Source organism: Bos indicus, chromosome 1, assembly GCF_029378745.1.
Source record: "Bos indicus isolate NIAB-ARS_2022 breed Sahiwal x Tharparkar chromosome 1, NIAB-ARS_B.indTharparkar_mat_pri_1.0, whole genome shotgun sequence".
Classification (NCBI taxonomy): Eukaryota; Metazoa; Chordata; class Mammalia; order Artiodactyla; family Bovidae; genus Bos; species Bos indicus.
This window is the reverse complement of record NC_091760.1, coordinates 46202735-46223876: the sequence shown is the minus strand read 5'-3', so window position 1 is coordinate 46223876 and position 21142 is coordinate 46202735. Positions and strand designations below refer to the sequence as shown.

At 40.2% G+C, this 21142-nt stretch overlaps 1 protein-coding gene across 20 annotated transcripts in view; it reads left to right on the top strand.

The window, feature by feature from the left end:
- Nucleotides 1-1190: 1190 nt before the first annotated feature.
- Nucleotides 1191-21142, top strand: part of ABI3BP (ABI family member 3 binding protein) — a 293142-nt gene continuing 273190 nt past the window's right edge. For 10 of the 20 annotated variants that reach the window (XM_070787117.1, XM_070787118.1, XM_070787116.1 and 7 more), the window contains exon 1: nucleotides 1191-1404. In XM_070787117.1, coding sequence (XP_070643218.1) covers nucleotides 1326-1404 — 79 coding nt within the window. In that variant the 5' untranslated portion in view covers nucleotides 1191-1325. The remainder of the gene's footprint in view (nucleotides 1405-21142) is intronic. The other 10 variants (XM_070787125.1, XM_070787119.1, XM_070787127.1 and 7 more) reach the window with 2 other exon arrangements.

Here is a 21142-nt window from a genome sequence, read left to right as displayed (position 1 = left end):
GGGTGACTTTGGGCCTTTTACTTTACCTCTCTGAGTCCAGTTTCTCTGTCTGTAAAATGGGGGTAATAGTGGTGCCTGTATTCCTGGATTATTTTGAGGAATAAATATAAGTAAATGTGAATTGATCACATAAGTGCTGGGCACAGAGCAAGCCCATTAATGTAACCAGTGTTGATGAGAAATTAAGATATAGACATTTGTTCGAAGGCACACATCATCCTAGTTTATACCCAGTCAGTTTCACTCCAAAGCTCATCCAAATTGTTAACCATTAGAATACACGGATTTGGTCAGGATTGTTAACCTCCCTGGGGCTCAGTTTTTCTCATAGGTGAAATATAACTGGGATAATATAAGATCTTTTGTGTAATCAGTGTGAGGATTAAAATGCAAGAATATAGGTAAAGACACTATTACAGAGCCTGTCCCAGAGCTGGGGATCAACTAATGATAGTTATTCCTCTGTATCTCTGTATCTGTATATATACTCTGTATATATCTGTGTGTATATCTATGTATGCCTATGAATACCTGTGTAGCCAATGGCGTTCTCTCTTAAAAGTTTCTCATGATACTGGAACTTCAAAATGGTTCAGATTGAATTTTTGGAAATTTACTTTCATTTGAAAGAAGAATTGGGGCTTCCCTGCTGGCTCATACAGTAAAAAAATCTGCCTGCAATGCAGGAGACCTGGGTTTAAACTCTGGGTCAGAAAGATCCCCTGGAGAAGGGAATGGCTACCCACTCCACTATTCTTGCCTGGAGAATCCCATGGACAGAGGAGCCTGTTGGGCTATAGTCTCTGGGGTCACAAAGAGCGGGACACAGCTGAGCAACTAAGACTCTTTTCTCTCTACACTAGATAATTAAAAACAGTTTTCTTCCTAATACAGTTTTATTTTATATTTTTAACATTCCAATGGTTTTAAGGATATCTTTTTTTTGATATTTAAAAAGTTTTATCACATGTTTCAAAAGTCCCCAAATACTTTTTCTTTCATAAATATATGTTGACCATAATTCCAAGTTTTATATCATAGAGGGAAGAGAAGAGACAAACAGTTACAACCTAGGAGGAAATGTGATGATAGGTTTTTTGCTGTTATGCCTTTCTCTCTCTCTCTCTTTTCTTTTTTTTTTTTTTTTGGTGTGTGTGTGGGAAAGGGTGTGATGTCATTTTGTCTCCACCCCCTGTGAGTAAGCCCACGGCACAGCTAAGTGCAGCCGCCCGCCTCTGTCATCAGGAGACAGTCCACTTAAATGCAGCTCCAGGGTTGCGGGACCCCCACCAGAATCACTACCCGTGTGAGGTGGCAAATGCAACATGCTCTCCAGCTTGGGGTGTCTACTTCTCTGTGGAAGTATTGCACTAGCTCTGGGAAATGCACAGAAATTGCCAAAAGGCAAGTAGCTCTGATGTTTTGTGTTTTCAAAATGATGTTTGAGATACTAGCTTTTAAATGTTGAGATTAAATGGGATCTGCTTTGACAAATGGGGGGATTTGAGTTCTTCTCAGAGAGTCACAGTTCAAATGTGAAGAGAAGTAGCTTAAACTTTTGCTTTTCTCTCCCCCTCTTCTGCTATGTACTTTTCAGTTGCATCTCTTTATTGCAAAAAATGCAAACCAACTTCTTTCTGGCTTTAGCCGTGTTCACGGTAGCTTGAATGGTATAGTTGCCAATTACAGTACTTGTATATTGAATTGTATTGTATAGATGGGTATTGTAGTCTGTTGAAAAGACTCGTTTGGTGTTTTTATACCTCAGAGACTAAACCAGTACTAGCTGAATGTTTGAAAGAAGCTAGTTGGAAACCTAGAATCATTTTGTGTAAACCTCACACATAGCTGTTAGCTTGGAGGCTAGAGGATTCTAGGCAGGGCACACCAGTGAAGGACAGTCATGAGCTATGATGTAGACACTTTTTCTCTGGTGGAGTTTGGAATAGGGTTTGAGCCGTTGGACATGACATCCCCCTTTTCCTTGGCTAAATTGTTCTCATTTTAGTGTTGGTATTCTATTTACAAATGTCATCAGAAGAAAAGGAAAATGTCTTAAACAGACCTTAAAAACTACCTCTTGAGCCCATCACACCAAAAGCAACGGTTGCCTCTCTCCTGTCTTTGAACATAAATGTTGTTCTTTTTTTTTTTTTGTTCCTTTGCGGAGGCACTTCTCTAAGCCAACTCCAAGTCTGCGAAAACTTTTTATGGTTGCAGACTGCTGCAGTCAGCAGGATTAGGAAAAACAGGCTGGAATTTATCATACAGTTATGATGGAAAATATCAGAGACAATGCAGCTATGGGCTTGTCAAAACCCTGCTGTGCTCAGAGTCGGAAAGAGAGTCTGCAACTGAAAAGTACATAGCAGAAGAGGGGGAGAGAACAGAGTCTGTTCAGGTCAGAATATCCAAAGATCCTGCTAGGTCCTCCCTCCGGCTGGTTTGCTCCCAGATCATCTTGTCCCAAGTGAAAATCATTCTCTCCTCAGTGTGTTAAATGAAACTTGAATCCAGAGTGTGAAGGCTGAAGGGTTTGGCTCATTGATATTTCACATGATGATGTAAAAAGCAATAAAAAAGGCTGAGTAAACCTTCTTGACTCTAAGATAATTCTGCAAAAATAAATAATAAAAGAATTAAGATGAAAATATACACTATTAGATATTTTTCTTCCATCAAGTTTTGTTTCTCGATCATTGTGAAAAGTGTTTAAATAAGTCAATCAGGAGCCTCAAGCATTCAGAATTAATTATTCCTACTGCTAAGGTAGTTAACAAGGACTCACCATCTGAGAAAAGTCTGCAGATTTTCTCAGGCTTAATAACTACAGATGCTTTTATTTTACCTTGTACTTACTGTGTAGGGGTGATAGCCATGATTTTGTGACTGCAGACTTTTGCAAATTCCAAATGCTTTAATTATCATGTTGCAATCACTAGATACAAATCTCTTGACACAATCTTCCTTTATTTGTTATGGTAAAAAGAAAATTGTTAAAAATAGCCACAAGATAAATGTCTTGCCCATTGTACTTTAATCTGAAGAATTTTCATCCAGGTTTCTTTCGTAATTAAAAAAAAATCCATAGACCAGTAACTTGAAAAAACTATCAAATTAATATAAAATAAATGGCAAGTCTCCTTGTCACTAATGCTATGTTTTGTCTTTATCACCGAAGCTGCTGAGGGTCTTTCTTTTAGAGGAAGCCACCTCTCTCAAACTGCATTCCCGGAATAGGAGTATTGCCCTCAGAAGGGGTTTGGGGCAGGCATCTGCTCTCCATCAGTAACCTGGGGACCATTCATGCTTTTTCTGTTCTGGGGGAGTCACAGCAGATTTTAGAACTTGACAGGTTCTGAAAATTTCTCTGTGAAGAAAACTGTCCCACTTTTTCAACTGATTGTTTCCCAAACTCATTTGACTAAGAATCTTTCTTCTAGTGGAATAGTTATAATATTTTGTCAGGGGCTTAACTTTCACATTTGAGGAAGAACAGAACTAAATAAGAAAAAAAAAAAAGATAAGTTTTTTTTTTTCCTTTTCTTTTTGCCTTCCTATTTTAAAGTTAATTAAATATCATTTGTCATTTATGAAGAGGATAGAATTTTGAAGCTAGAAAAGATAACAGTGATCACCTAGGCTAGGGTTCCCAGATATTTGGATTCGTGGACTTGTAAAAATAAATATATATTTTGAGTATCAGGGTTTTATTATAGAGGACATACTTGAAAGCTAGCCATTTTTAACAGATTTACAAAACAAATGATTTTATACAAATAAGCCCATTGTTTTTATTTTTTTCATTTCACTACAGACTGATGAAAGCTTCATCATAGGCCTATAATTGGGAACCATGGACCAGTATAACCATTTTATAAATGAAGATACCCAAAGGCAGGGAGATTTAGCAGTTTTCCCACACTGATAGCAGAAACAGAACTGGATCCCAGGTTCCTGACTGAGAAATCTATGTTTGGCCCTGTTTCGCTCTAGATTTTAGGAGCTATATTCTGCAATGTAAATGTGAATGCTGTCCTTCCCTTGAGTAAGAGGGTTTCTTATAAAGATTTTAAACATTATCTTAATCTTCACGTGTGTAGAACATGTCTGCTAGGTGTGTGGGGGGGGGGCATATAGTTGATAAATATAGCTGGCTATTTATAGGAAAAAATTATTTTTTAAATAAGAGATCACTTGTTACATGTCTTATGCCTATTTACATACATAACCACATTCTTTGTTATAGAAAATAAGATACTGGAAGAATATTTCTTACTTTTTGAAAACTTAGAATAAAGTTGGAGACTATTATTAATGGAGTAGGAAAATGGCAACCCACTCCAGTATTCTTTTCTGGAAAATTCTATGGGCAGAGGAGCCTGGCAGGCTACAGTCCATGGGGTAGCAAAAAGTCGGACACAGCTGAGCATACATACTTACATACCTTATTAGCAGACCTCTTCTCCTCTCTACCCCTTGATGACTATGTTCTTTGGCAAATCATTTATTTGCCTTTGCTAAGCATGTCTTATCATGTGTAAAATGGGATTAATGATAACTATTTTGCAGTATTGTAGGAATCAATGAGCTAAGAGTTGCAAAACTTTCAGTAATGGGTCTGACATATAACAGGCATTCAAAAATCATCTATTGGGTTGCATAAAAGTAGATCAATACTGAAAAAAATACGCACACCAAATAATATGTGATCTGTGTCCAAAGTGACACACATCTAGAAGGGTAGCAAATGTTCTTGGTGAAAGGTGGGGCAAGATGTTGCTCTACAGGGCAATGAGAGAAGGACTCTACTGTTTTTCAGCCTGGACTTCCTCAACCCAATGTTTGATTATCAAGTTCAAACATTGCTTTTCTCTATGGAAAGCTGCACCTTCACCTTAGGATCAACTTTTCTGTGGGGACTGGGGAAGCCTCACACAACCTCCAGGAAAGATCCTCCTGAACTTGTGTTTCAGGAGGAGGTTTAGACCGTAACACCCAGGCCTTGAAGAAGAATTCCCACATTGTTTGACACCCTTGAAAGCCCCTGTGTTGCAGATACCTCTAGGATACTTTATTCTTGGCACCATAGAACTTTTCTTTTCCCCCTGGCATACAGGCAAAAATAAAAACCACAGAGAACAATATGCAGTGATGGGAGCCAAGAAAAGCTTATAATGGGACATGTGAGGCTTGACATACCTCTTTGCAGAAACTCCTGTGTTTGGAAGATTGCAATCAGTCAGAAAGCAAAGACTACTATTTCTAGCTAACTTGATCAGTCCTCCTGATATAGGTGTGAGGAAAACCAGAGAGGAACATTTCAGATACACATGTGATCAGATGATCCAAGGGTGTGAGGTCATGACTTGGGTGTGACTCTTGGCTTGTGCAAAGGGAAGAAAGAGGCAGCCCTTCGTCTCAGGTTCTTACCCGACAAGGTAGAAATCTCTGACTCCAAGGTGAAAAATCAGAGCAGATGATGATAATAATAACTCTTACAGCTATTAACAACTCATCTCTGTTATTATAGATAACATTATTTGAGCTCATATCGTTTGTGGTAATTTACGGCTATGTTTTTTTAATGTGGAAAACTAACTAAAAGCTTGATGTTTCCCTAAACAGCAGGTACTTTATTACTCTCAGTTTACAGAGCATAAAATTTTGCCTCAGAGTGTTTGCCCAAAGTCACTCGGCAAGCAAGTGGCAGACTGTGTCTTTAATTTCTATGTAACATCAGCTCCCTGTTCTACATAAAGATGTGTTCATTTGTTCAAGTAACAAACTGTATTCCGTGTATATGCAAAGCTGAGGTGGGAAGACAGGGCGTGATACCCGTCTTCCTAATCAGTTGATGGAGAAGACAGGGATGTAAAAGAATAATTATGCTACAGAGACAGCATCCTCTGATTTGACTGAAGCACAAAGAAACTTGAAAATAACCAGGAAGGACCCAGTCCAGACTGAAGGGGCCAAACATTATGAGAAGATAAGGCACCTAAGTAGAAGGCTGGACCTAAAGAGAATGTTAGTTATTGATTGTTGCACAATAAATTACTATTCTCTCCAGGGGTAGCTGCATGGCCAGAGCCTAGGCCACCCCCAGGGGCCACAACTCGACAGGATTAATACTCAGAGGGGAAGCCAAGACTAAGTTGACTTAGGACACGACTGTGTTTTCCTTCTCTCTGTCTGTCTTGACTCCCCAAGATTGATTACAAAGCAGAAGTAGCAGGTTGTCTTTGGAGAAGAGGGTCTTATGTCTTACTCTAAATTTTCCCAACTACTCACTTGAGGTAACAGCTCTCACTTTCCAAGGAGCCCTCCCAACCTTACTTTGACGAAACAAGAATATGTCACTCCAATGACTCAGTCCATTTCTGCAGAGGGTCCTTGATACCTGTAAGGACCCAGGGAGGGTCTTTTCCATCTTGGAACAGGGAATTTGGGAGAAGAATAATGTGGGCAGGCAAGGAATTCTGGTGGATGGATTCTGCTTTTATCAGAGTAGTATACATTTATGTATTGGTGAGACTGTATTAAAGAGTACATTGGAAAAATATAGTTCTGTTAGAAGAAAACAAGTTTGAAAACCACAGGGGAATTATTTTAGCATCTTCTACAACTCTGAAGTTTCTGGGCAGTTGTATTGATTTGTTTGTCTGTTCAAGCGCTGCCTACTAGATAAAATGGATTGAGATCCAAAAAAGAAACATGTATTTGAAATGTAAAAATTGATCAAGTATAATTTTTCTTTGATGGTAAGAGTATCATGTTGAGAATCCAGTGCTTAAAAATAAGGTTCCTCTCGGCTTCAGGGCTTCCCAGGTGATGCAGTGGTATAGAATCTGCCTGCCGATGCAGGAGATGTGGGTTCGATCCCTGGGTTGGGAAGATTCCCTGGAGGAGGAAATGACAACCCACTCCTGTATTCTTGCTGGAGAATCCCAGGGACAGAGGAGCCTGGCGGGCTACAGTCCATTGGGTCCCAAAGAGTCGGACACAACTGAGCACACATGCTGTGCATGCTGCTAATTACACATTCACTAGTTTCGTTTTATGACTGCTATATCAGGCTATAAAATACTAACTATTTAGGAATTGTAGTCTCTCTCTGTCTCTCAAAAGTTAATGAGGTACAGGGTAGCACTTGAGAATAGACAAATTCATTAATAACTGTATTATAGAAAAGACAGTTAAATGCTTTTAAAGGTTAATGTGAGCTAAGACAAAAGTGAGATGTCTAATGAAGGGAGGGCCATTAAGAAATGTGACAAACTATTCTGCATCGTCATCCTCAGAAAGACTTCCCTTTTGCCTGATTTGTTGATTGCGATTTATAAAAGCAAGTATAAAAGAAAGGGAGAATATTGAAAGCAAACAGATGAACTTAATAAAAGTGATCTAAAAATAAACGTAAAATTTAAAAATTAACAGGATTATCTAATGAGACATTACTAGAATAGTAAAAAAAATAGTATCAGCCAAAGAATGAGCATGCTAAAATAAAAAAAAACAATGTTTTAAATACATATTTTATTAGAATCCCATTTAAAGAATATGATAACAACCGTGTTACTGTGTATCAGGCATGCTGTTTAATGCTCAGTGTTTATATACACAGCCTCATTTTATCCTCACACCTGTGAAATATATTATCCCCATTTCACAGATTAGGAACTAAACCTAGAGAGAATGTTAGTTATTGATTATTGCACAATAAATTACTACAAACTTAGCAGCTTAAAACATCACACATTTAAAACAATTTTTATTTTTTTATTTATTTATGGCTGTGCTGGGTCTTCATTGCTGCCGGGGTTTTTCTCTAGGTGTGAGGAGCAAGGGTTACTCTCAAGTTGCAGTGTGTGGGATTCTCATTGCAATGGCTTCTCTTGTTACAGAGCATGGACTCTAGGGCAGTAGTTGCTACTACTAAAAAGTTGCTGCATGTGGGCTCAGTAATTGTGGCTCCCAAGCTTCAGAGTCCAGGCTTAGTAGCTCAGCCGCATATGGGATCTGCCTGGACCTGGGATCAAAGCCGTCTCCTGCATTGGCAGGCTGATTTTTTTTTACCACTGAACCACCAGGGAAGCCCCCATCACATATTTTTTGTTTCACAGTCTCTGTGGGTTAGGAGTCTGAGTCGGGCTTAGCTGGGTCCTCCCTTCAAAGTCTTTCACAGGACTGCAACAAAGGTGTCAGCCTAGCTCAGGTCTCATCTAAAGGCTCAACTGCAAAAGGATCAACTTTCAAGTTCTTGTGTCTATTGGTAGACTTCAGTTCTCTGAGGATCCTTGGTTTGAGGACCTCATTTCCATACTGGCTGTTGGCCACAGGTTACCTCTGACCTTTGCCACATGGGCTTCTCTGTAATGGCTGTTGCTTCATCAAGGTGTACAATCCCAGATGTGTCTGCAGGAAGGATGTAGATTACAATCCTATGCAGCTTAATCATGGAGGCAGCAGCCCACCTTTGCTATATTCTATTGAATAGAGGCAGCTTCCTGGTGCTGTCACACAAGACGATTACAGAGTAACAGGAGATGGGAATTATTGGGGGTTATGTTAGAGTCTACCCATCACAAAATAACCAATGACTGCTTGAAGTCACACAGCTAGTAAATGATACGGTGGAACAATGAATATGCTCTGCTTAGTGGCTCAGTTGTGTCTGATTCTTTGCGACCCCATGGACTATAGCCCACCAGGCTCCTCTGCAAATGGGGATTCTCCAGGCAAGGATACTAAGTGGGTTGCCATACCCTCCTCCAGAGGATCTTCCCAACCCAGGGATAGAACTAGGGTCTTCTGCATTGCAGGCGGATTCTTTACCAGCTGAGCTACCAGAGAAGCCAAGGAATACAGGGAATCTAACTGCAGAAAATAACACTGGTTTGAGCATTAACACCCCATCTACTTTTCACAGAGTTCAGTCTTTAGTGGCAAGTGCCCAGCAGGCAAACTGCCAATTTGTCTGCCTCCATGGTTGGAGTTGTAGGGAATCTCTGAGAACTGAGATAAATATCTTGCTAGTCAAAGACTCAAGGTAACTATTCAGCACCCAATGTAGACCATGTTTTCCATATACAAGAGACAAGTCAGTGCCTAGATTCCTCAAGTGTGGCCAGTCCCATGAAGAGCAGTATGCAAAGTAAATGTCCCCCAGATAGAAGCTTTGCTTTCCTTATAAGACTCAGATGCCATCATCCCTTAAAAAGAGAAAACATAAGACAAAATTAAAATTTTCTTTGACAAAATGTACAGATATTCAGCAATTAATACTTATGACGTTGATACAGCCTTCATAAAATGTACTTCTGAAACATCACTGAGTGGCTTTTCTAGTAAATGGAGGAGTTGTTATAAGGTCGAATGAAACTTTTGTTTGGAGGATGAAAGTATACTCTGGCAGTGGATGAGATGGAGACAACTGGATAAACTAAAAGAGCTTCTTTCAGATCCTTTTTGGTATGAATAAAACAATTCTTCCATATGTGCTAGGAAACAAAACACAAAAAATGTAGGTTATGCACAAAATATATTCTTAGCATGGCATCCAGACTGCTGCTAAGTCACTTCAGTCGTGTCCGACTCTGTGCAGCCCCATAGATGGCAGCCCACCAGGCTCTGCCGTCCCTGGGATTCTCCAGGCAAGAACACTGGAGTGGGTTGTCATTTCCTTCTCCAATGCATGAAAGTGAAAAGTGAAAGTGAAGTCACTCAGTTGTGTTTGACTCTTCGCGACCCCATGGACTGAAGCCTACCGGGCTCCTCTGTCCATGGGATTTTCCAGGCAAGAGTACTTGAGTGGGGTGCCATTGCCTCCTCCAGGCACCCAGACTATGTAGAATGTTCATACTAGAATACCCTGTCGAGTAGGGCTTTCCTTGTAGCTCAGTCAGTAAAGAATCTGCCTGCAGTGCAGAAGACCCGGGTTTGATCCCTGAGTTGGGAAGATCCCCTGGAGGAGGAAAAGGCAACCCACTCCAGGATTTTTGCCTGGAAAATCTCATGGACAGAGGAGCCTGGTGGGCTGCAGTCCATGGGGTCGCAAAGAGTTGGGCACGACTGAGCAACTAACACTTACTTACTTACTCTGTTGAGTATTTTCCATACTTTACAGTCTCTTCTTGTGTTGAGATGGTCCCAAAGTCCTGGGAGATACATGATAAGACAGGTAAACTTCAAGGTCTCAGGCTACTTTGTAAAAGTTCTGTGGAGAGCAAGACTGAGTCAGGACTTAACTCTACTGCTCATAGTTTTAGCTTATGTTCCCCACCAAGAACCTTCCACAGTGAGATTCTGATGCTGGATTGTAGTTTCCCTGGTCTAACAAAAGCCTGACTTACATTCTCAGTGATTTGGGTAGACATTAGGGAGCCTTAAAGCTAGCCTGAGATTTTTAGACCTCCTCCGTATAATAAGCTATGAAATCAGCTAATGCCCCTCCTTGAAGAATTCTGAAAAGGAGGTGGGAGATATGATGCCTTCACAGAAGTTTCTTATTGTTCTCCAATCAAGGACTGTACATCTACATCCCATACTCTAGAAAATCAGACCAAATCACCCACTCCAAGCATCTTTTGGTCAGATTAGAGTTAACTAAAGGGAAAAATGAGGTCTAATTTAAGCTTCACCTATGATATAGAAACTCAGTATTTTCTTTTAAAATATATTTAGCTATTAGTTTAACTATGATAGCATCTATCCTCAGCAGTTGTAAACTTGTATATTAGAATAACTGAAGGTTTTCAAAAATATCAGTATTATTCTGCTCCCCTACTCAATTACGATTTAATTGTCATGGGGTGGGAGAGAGAGAAAAAAAATTCTTCAGGTGATTTCAATGTAGCCAGAGTTGAGGACCACTGTCTACAGGTTTTGAAAATCTGTATGTGTGAGTGATAAATCTTTCTGGATGAGTGCAAGATAAAATTTTAAAGTTGAAAGTGAATTATTTTGTTATTTAAGTTGTAACTCCAACTTAAAAGCAATTTTTATCTTGTGCTACTTTGTTCCTGGATTTTGAAGCATTATTTGGAAAAGTTTTAAAACTTCCTTTTCAGGCCAAATAAGAAAATGTTTAAAATTAAGGTTAACATTTGTTTTTGGTGTTAGATCATAAGTTTAAATGTCTACTTTTACAAAATCTCAGGGGCTAGATCTGAGAAGCTATGGTTGATTACATTTTTCAGGAGTGGACTTACATTTGTTTATTCTGTCATTCAGTTAACTTTAAAAAGATCATCACATTAGGATTATTGGCATATACGCACAGTGGAATACTACTCAACCATTAAAAGGATGAAATTTTGCCATCTGCAGCAACACGGGCCAACTTAGAGGACATTATACTAAGTGAAATAAGTCAGACAAAGACAAATGCTAGATAATATCACTTATGTGTAGAATCTAAAAAATACAACAAACTAGTGAATATCCCACAAAAAAAGCAGACTTATAAACAGAGAACAGAGTAGTGGTTACCAGTAGGAAGAGGGGGAGGAGCATATTTAAATATGTAAGTGAATATTTTTATTTAAAAAATGACATTAAAAAGACATAACATTTTAAAAAGGAAACAAAACTATTATCATATTAGGATTATAAGAATGATTTAGACATTTCCTGCCTTCAGGAGTTTGAAATTAGTTCTAATTGAAATACAAGTTGGCCACACAAAGGTAATTTCCTTTTATATGAACCTGTTAGTGTCTTAATTCTTTATCCTTACATAACAGCCAAACTTGCAGAAGTTAAGCTATCCCACTGTGTTGCCATGTACTTGTTTTAAGTGATATATATGCACATAAAGAAGAAAAAATGAATTCATATAATATATTAAGGATAACAAAGTACCCTATGATTCCAGTCAATGCAAAATATGAGTTAAGACAACATTCAGTAAACAGAGTATGTGAATTGCCTTTGGATATTGTTCCTTGAATTTTGCATGTAACCATGGGCTTCCCTGGTGGCTCAGACAGTAAAGAATCTACCTGAAATGCAGGAGACCCAGGTTTGATCTCTGGGATGGGACGATCCTCTGGAGAAGGAAATAGTTACCCACTTCAGTAGGAGCCTGGACGGCTGCGGTCCATGGTGTCAGACATGATTGAGCCACTAAAACTTCTACTTTTCATATACATTCCAGCTCATCTTCTTCCTGCTTTATGTTAAGGATAATTTATGAGCACATAGGATGACTTATAATCTGAAACACAAGTATGTTACTCCGTGTCTCTAATAAAATGAAAGACCTCTCTGAGTGGAGAATGAACCCCTGCTAGCACGAAGCAGGGGTTACATCGCTTCCAACAAGATGCCAAAGTGGAATTTCAGATTCCCTTCCTCCTTAAATGACATCCTTTGATTTTTTTTTTTCCCATCTGTTAGCGGATAATAAAACGTTCTGGTTTTCCAAGGGTCCTGCTGAGAGTCTGCTGGGTACACGTGTGTGGGTGTGCAAGCCCTAACAGGCCTTTCTTCTCTGAGAGCGGCAGATTCTGTCATTGAAGGAGGGGATTGGGGTGCCTGCCAAAGTCGTGCTGGCAGAGAGCTCTGGAATCCAGGCCTGTTACAGATATGCCGGCAAGGGATTCAGGGCAGAGTTTCCTTCTTTCACTTTCCCAGATGGAGTTAAAGCATCTCGAGCCAGTAAGTTTGGGATCAGGTATCAGATGATCTGAAGAACGGCCCCTCCCTTCCTCTCGTGGCTTGTCCTCTTCAAATACTCAACAATTCTGCTATCGCAGAGTGATTTTCTAATTACTCATTCTCTTACTAGAATTAGGAGGAAAGCAATGCTGGCCATGTTCTGCCTTTGAGGTTTACCCTAAACTGTAGTTTCATTATGAACTGGTAGGATTAATATTGGGAAATAGTGATAGGGTCTATCAAAATCCAGGAGTCACTGTGGGCCTGGTGAGTGACTTGACCTCTCTGAACATCAGAGCTGCTTCCCTGAAAAAAAGGAATAATAAAAATAACAGTTCTCTTTTTAGTTTCCACTACTAACTAATACTAGGGTGACTTTAATGGATTTTTTGGAATATTTATTTTTTATTGGAATATAATCACTCTACAGTATTGTGTTAGTTTTTGCTGTACAACATCGTGAATCAGCCCAATGAATACATATATCCCCTCCCTCTTGAGCCCCCTCCCGCCACCCCTACCCCACTCCTCTCAGTTGTCACAGAGCCCTGAGCTGAGTTCCCTGTGCTGTACACTAGCTTCCTGCTAGCTAGCTATTTTACACAGGGTAGTGTGTATATATCAATGCTACTTTCTCAATTCGTCCCACCTTCTCCCCCTCCCCTTGAGTCCACAGTCTGTTCTCTACATCTGCACCGCTATTCCTGCCCTGCAAATAGGTTCATCAGTATCATTTTTTAGATTTTTGGTAGTAATTTTCTTAAGAGGGAATGTGGATGACCAGCCACAATTTTGGAAACTCTTCACCTGCCCTGGCAGCCAGAGAAAGATCTAGATGCTCTTTTCTCCTGGACATTTCCTGAAAGTAGGCTGAGCTGAAAGAAGGCTTTGTTGCTGGAGGTCAGAGTCTCGTGTGTTGGCCTGTCAGGTATCAGCCTCACAGTGACCAGGGCCTGAAGACCAGAGTCATGGCACTGTGGATTTTTAAAATACAATTCTTGCCATCAGCAGCTCCTGTTCTCTTGTTCAGCTCTCCCACAGCAGGGTAGAAACTTTCGCTCAGAAATTTACCTTTTAAAAAAAAAAGAAAAGAAATTTACCTTTTATTGTGAAAGATTTGGGAGTATGGATCATGGTCTCTGGTCATTTTTCCTCCATGTATGTTTGGCATGTGGTTCTGTGTAATTTGACTTTCCTGTGAACACCTGGTCTGTCTGGCTGATTCTTAGGTATGGGTTGGTCTGATGTGGTGACTGATCAGTCCCCTCAAGAGACTCTCTTTTTTTTCCTCCCCTCCCTCCTTTTGTTCCTAATCTTCCTTTCCATTCAGCCTCCTTCTCCTTCTGTTCCCTTTGGAATTTCCTCCTTTCCTCTTTCCTCCTCCTCTCAACACCAGAAGAATCCTCAGAACATTCTCCGGGCTTCCACCCCCACCTTCCGCCACTGGCCGCTTTGGCCCTAGTCCTTACCTCACAGCTGACTCTTCTGTTGGAATTCAGCAGGAATCATCCCTTTGGAAGACAGTGCACACTTTGTATTTTTTTTCAAGGAAGGAATGGATGTTTCTGTGTCATACTGAATGTTCCACTTGACTACAAATATCATGGTTTCCTGCTCATTTATCTTGGCATCAGCAAATTTGCAAAAAGCACAAATTTACATTAATTTGATAACCTCTTTGCATATCAGTTCTCAAGGCAAGAATACTGAAGTGGTTTCCATTCCCTTCTCCAGTGGACCACATTCTGTCAGACCTCTCCACCATGACCTGCCCGTCTTGGGTGGCCCCACAGGGCATGGCTTAGTTTCATTGAGTTAGACAAAACTGTGGTCCTGGTGTGATTAGATTGACTAGTTTTCTGTGGTTATGGCAGAAAGTGAAGAGGAACTAAAAAGCCTCTTGATGAAAGTGAAAGAGGAGAGTGAAAAAGTTGGCTTAAAGCTCAACATTCAGAAAATGAAGATCATGGAATCTGGTCCCATCACTTCATGGCAAATAGATGGGGAAACAGTGTCAGACTTTATTTTTGGGGGCTCCAAAATCAGTGCAGATGGTGACTGCAGTCATGAAATTAAAAGACACTTATTCCTTGGAAGGAAATTTATGACCAACCTAGATAGCATATTCAAAAGCAGAGACAATACTTTGCCAACAAAGGTCCATCTAGTCAAGGCTATGGTTTTTCCAGTGGTCATGTATGGATGTGAGAGTTGGACTGTGAAGAAAGCTGAGTGCAGAAGAATTGATGCTTTTGAACTGTGGTGTTGGAGAAGACTCTTGAGAGTCCCTTGGACTGCAAGGAGATCCAACCAGTCCATTCTAAAGGAGATCAGTCCTGGGTGTTCTTTGGAAGGCATAATGCTAAAGCTGAAATTCCCATACTTTGGTCACCTCATGCGAAGAGTTGACTCATTGGAAAAGACTCGGATACTGGGAGGGATTGGAGGCAGGAGGAGAAGGGGACAACAGAGGATGAGATGGCTGGATGGGGTCACTGACTTGATGGACCTGAGTTTGAGTGAACTCTGGGAGTTGGTGATGGACAGGGAGGCCTGGCGTGCTGCGATTCATGGGGTCACAAAGAGTTGGACACGACTGAGCGACTAAACTGAACTGAACTGATGCATATCAGATTGGACAAACCATATCATGTCTTAATACCACGTGTGTGTGTGCTAAGACACTTCAGTCATATTCAACTCTTTGTGACCCCACAGACTGTAGCCCGCCAGGATCCTCTGTTCATGGGTTTCTCCAGGCAAGAACACTGCAGTGGATTTCCATGCCCTTCTGCAGGGGATCTTCCTGACCCAGGGATTGATTCTGGGTTCAATTGTAATGACTGAACCTGGTCAGTTGCAATGACCAGGGTCTCATTGTGTTGGCTTATCTTATTGCTGAGCATGGACTCTAGGGAGTGCAGGCTTCCGTAGTTGTGGCTCTTGGGCTCTAGAACACAATCTCAATAGTTGTGGCACATGGGTTTAGTTGCTCTTCAGCATGTGAGATAGTCCCACCCCAGGGATCAAACTCCTGTCTCCTGCACTGGCAGGCAGATTCTTTACCACTGAGCCACCAGGGAAGCCCTTAAATGGTTTTGATTATGGTATAAGTTAGTATGTCCCTTTACGTGTGGCAATAACATATGCTTGATAAAAGCCAGATATCATAGTGTTATTTTGTAAGGTAACTTTTTTTATTTGTTCCTTATTTTTGTTCCAGGATAGCTGTTGGTATCTGATATATTCAAGAACTTTGCAGAGAACTTTGCCTTTTCTAGGGGGTTGAGTTGGATCTGCAGTTCAAATGCCATGTTTCTCTTCATTTGACTGGTAGCCAGTATTTCCATGAAACTGAGTTTCTGTGTCAACTGTTCCCATGAAATAGGATCCTCTAATTGACAACTGGACTACAGTTGTGGCATTTCATATCATTTCCACAAACCAGTCTCCCTCTTTGATCTCTATTTCTCTCTATTTTCTTTGCTGTACTTAACAGATGACTTCCAAATTTTCATCTCACTCTTTTCAGCCCTCCCATTTTCTGCTTTCATGTCTTCTTCAATGTTCCCATCCTTGTGCTTAGAACACCTTCCACTATCTCTGCCATAGAAACTATATATTCTCTTGGCTTTTAGACATTTTTGGCCATGATCCACAGTAATAATGATCCACAATATGAACTTAGGTGTTGGTGCTTACACAGGTATGTGCCATACTACACTGTGTGCCTGTTCTCCTTGTAATACAAATCAAAAATAAATATGAAATAAGATGAAAGTCCTAGAATGGACTAAATTTGGTGTGATTCACCATTGATTTTCTTATTGATTGACATATTGGTATGTGTGGTTTATGGTTTTGCTCTTATACAGAACAACCTTGTTCTTGTTGCAAAACTCTTCGTAGACAGCATTTCACTGTTTTTCCTATCCTGTTTGGGGAACAGTAACTCGAATTTAAAATACTGATTTTACAACGGAATCACCAGAATAACTAATAAAAATATCCTTGAATCTCCTAAAAAAGTAACAATATTTCATATTCTAGTCAAAATTCTTTCTCCACATACTCTTGGCAAGAAATCCCACTTTCAAAATTTTTCACCAATGTGTCAGTGCTTTCTCAAATACTTTCAGGTGCCTTTCTTAGCTGTTTACAAGGAAGACCATTTAGTTTTAGGAGACCCTAAATTTGTCAGGTGAATTGCATTATATAACACTTGCTCTCAATCATCCATTCAATCCAAGCATCTGTTTTCACTTGTGTGAGAGAATTAAGACAAGTATTTACTGTAGTGTTTTCCAGAGTCATCATAACCCATGGCTCACATGTCGTCTGCAAGGTTTTTGTGGTATCCCAGAAACATCCATTTCAAACATTCCTTTTCATGGCCAGAGGTTCACAGGCCACAAAGGAACCACAGATATTAACACTAAGTAAACTTCCTGTAAGTTATGTTATCAAACAATTTCAGTGGAATTCAGGGATAAGCATTTAGTGGAGTCAAGATCCTTTTAGGGACGTCTCTTTCTAGGGACTTTGTTATTATTTTTTAGTGAAAAATGTATTCTTTTATTATTTCTGTCTGTGCTGGGTCTTCACTGCTGCACTTGGGCTTTCTCTGGTTGTGGTGCACAGGCTTCTCACTGTGGCGGCTTCTCGTTGCAGAGCACAGGCTCTAGGTGCTCGGGCTCAGTAGCTGTGGCTTCCCGGTTCTAAAGCAACAACTCTAGAGCACAGGCTTAGTTGCTCCACGGCAGGTGGGATACTCCCAGACCAGGGCTTAAGTCTGTGTCCCCTGCATCGGCAGATGGAGTCCTAATCTCTGGACCAACAGGGGAGTCTGGGACTTTCTTATTTTGTGAGGATGTTTGTTTCTTTAAAGAAGGGAGAAACAGGTACCACCATTTATCTGCTTTTATCTAAAGTCTCTCTCCCAGCTATCCTTCTTCCTTATGGTACTTGCATCCTACATCCATCCACAAGGCCTGGTTGTGGAAGATGATTAGATGGGAATTGGAAAAGAAGCCTCTAAATTTTGTTTTATTGAGTTACAGCTGTTAGACAAACCTGGAGATGATCATTCTCCAACTATATCAAGGAGCTAGGAATCACTGAGTACAGTGGTCCTTAAGTTTGAGCAAGCATCAGAGTCATCTTGCTAAAGCTCAGCCTGCTGGGCCCATCCTGAGTTTCTAATTCTAGACCAGAGGTCGGGTGGTCCAGAGAACTTATACTTCCACAAGCTCCCAAGTGATTTTGGTGCTATTGTTCCTGGGGCCACGTTTTGCAAACCACTGACTCAGTGAATCTGTTAAGTATGCAGAGTTCTACCTCCCCATCCCCACCCCTTGTTCCCTCCACCCTCACTATAGTCATCCCAAATTCCAATTTAGTAATCTGATAATCTGTATGTTAAATACTATCACTGATGATTCCAATGAGATTAACTGTGTAGGGAGAAATAATACGGTTGGTTTATATATTTAGTACCAAGCACTGGGGCACTAATTCAAAGAAAGTGGTTAAGAGGAAATTGGCTACCTTCCTATAATTCTATAAATTTGAAAAACCTGTGCTTTTTATTTGTTCAGCATATAAGAAATTCTGAGTTATAATTACCTAACCTCATAAGAGATTCTGTGTTATAACTACCTAACCCAGCTATTCCCGTATGATGCATGACTGCACAAAATGTTTAGCTTGAGACAGTGAGAGCTGTAGTTATTGTGATGAAATTCTGTTTGCCTTTATACTTAGAAACCATTCTTTGCATAGCAAGCTGGAGCATGAGCAGCATTCACCATTAATTAAGCTTGTTTAGTGGCGAGTAATGTTTAAATCTGGGACTGGAAAGTTTGGGTGACATTATGAGATATTAGTGAGAGTCATTCTGTTTGTGTAAATGTATGTTAAAGTTAATGCCTAATATTAGCCTGAAGCGTCTGTTAAGTGTAACCCAAACTCAAAAAGCCCACTATAAAGGATGAACAGTTTACTTCACCAGGTCAGTTAAGAAAAAGACAATTGTGAAACTAAAGGTGAATTTGATACTCCACGTAAAAGTGCTCTGTTATTCTGACTTACGTAAACTGTTACCTTGCCAGCCTTTTAGTCAGTATTGGGCATCAGCCTTTTGTTGAACATGAGCTGTGACATTTATATTTGGCAGCCAGCTGAAAACATTGTGTACATAGCTTGCAAGTTAAGAGTTCTTTTTCTTAGCTCCAGGTGTCCTTAAAAGTCTTCAAGTTGTACATACAGTAGCACACTTGTGGATTCAGACATTTTGGGAGGAGAGGTATTAGTTTTTAAATATTGAGATTCCAAAAAAAGTCTAAGAGCCAATGAAAGTTCAGAACCATCAGTCTAGACAGATGCCTTTCACTGAGTTAGATTTAGGGTGCATCAAGTGAGCGGCTGGAAGGATCACCACTATATTGATAAAACATGCAAAAAGGTCTTTGAGATGGTCCATGAAAAATCTCAAATTTCATAACTAAAGATGTTAACATACAATTTATTTCATGTAATTGATTTTGATATGTTGTTTAGTCGCTAGGTCATGTCTGACTCTTTGCCACCCCATGAACTGCAGCATACCAGGCTTCCCTGTCCTTTACCACCTCCCAGAGCTTGCTCAAACTCATGTCCATTGAGTCAGTGATGCCATCCAACCATCTCATCCTCTATCATTTCCTTTTCCTCTTGCCCTCAATCTTTCCCAGCATCAGGGTCATTTCCAATGAGTCAGCTCGTCGCATCAGGTGACCAAAGTATTGGAGCTTCAGCTTCAGCATCAGTCTTTCCAATGAATATTCAGGGTTGATTTCCTTTAGGATTGACTGGTTTGATATGGTACCAAAAAAATTTAAACATAGAAGTATAAGATCCAAGATGACATTTACCTTCTGTATTTGCCCCTTATAGAATCCCCTCACACATGGAATCCTTGCTGGCCTACAAGTATGGAAAAACCCAAATGAACTTTTTGGCCAACCCATATATCCCTAAATTCCCCCAGGAGCAAATGGGCCTCCTGGGACAAACCTGGATCAGGCCAGGCTCTCATTTCCTTACCTTTGATTTCATGCTGAAGTTTATGCTGTAGCATTCTTGATGTAATTATATCTTCAGATTAGGCCTTTGTGAAATTTCTTAAGTCATACAGAAAAAAAAAAAAAAAACATTTTATAAACACCTAATGTATAATAGGTGGAATAAAGATATAAAGAGAAAAATGGTTATAGTTGTTGAATTTATATTTTAGCAAAAGAAACAGATGAACTAAACAGGATAATACAATGTAATAAAGGCTGTAACAGAGGAATGAATACAGCTGCATTTGGGCATAGAGAAAAAGGGGATTCATTTTGCTTGGAAGAATTAGACTTTGAACAGGCTCTTCTCTGCTATCTGAAATTTTTTTATGGCATTTCCAGAAATTTTAATTTTTTAAAAAATACTTCATCTGGGGAATTTCTTTACATGGGCTATCTGTGGAGGGCAAGCAAATTTTTTTAACCCCAAACCAGAATGCATGGTAAATATAAAGATATTTTGAAGAAACAGATGGTATAGTCACGAACTAGGACAATCCCAGAATATTCAAGATGTTCTAACTATATTTTGCCTACAGTGTACTTCATTAATGGAGAAGGCAATGCCACCCCACTCCAGTACTCTTGCCTGGAAAATCCCATGGACAGAGGAGCCTGGTAGGCTGCAGTCCATGGGGCCACTAAGAGTCGGACATGACTGAGCGACTTCACTTTCACTTTCCACTTTCATGCACTGGAGAAGGAAATGGCAACCCACTCTAGTGTTCTTGCCTGGAGAATCCCAGGGACAGGGGAGTCTGGTAGGCTGCCGTCTGTGGGGTCGCACAGAGTCGGACAGGACTGAAGTGACTTAGCGGCAGCAGCAGTGCTTTGTTAATGGCTGCTGTTAGGACTTTAAGGTGAATGCATTTGCTCCCTTGAAAAATACCATTGTTTATAAAACGATTACAAAGAAAAATCACTGGCACTTATTGCCAGTTACTAAGACCTTACTAGCAAAGCATTCAACAAAAACACAAAATTGCATAGGCAGTTTCCATCCAGTTGACTAATTCCTTGGCCAGTTAATATCTGGGTTACTTGGGTTACTTGGATGATACAGGTCACAGGGGACAGGCTCATCCCCTCGTCCCAGACCAAACTCCTTTCTAGATCCAGAGTCTTCTTCTAATATGTATCATCATTCAGGGAATCACAAGGCCCCATGTGATCTCCCGCTTTCATGCAGATTCAAGGCACTATGGACTTGACCTTCCCAAAGCACTCATCATAGCTGCCAAGGAAAGGCTGTTTTAGCAGTAAAAACAGCTCATTTCCTACCACTCCTTTATCCACTCTTGATTAACACATCTAATTAAGCAAGAAAAATATTCAGACTTTTGAATCAAGTTCTATTTGTAGAGGATCCTATGGAC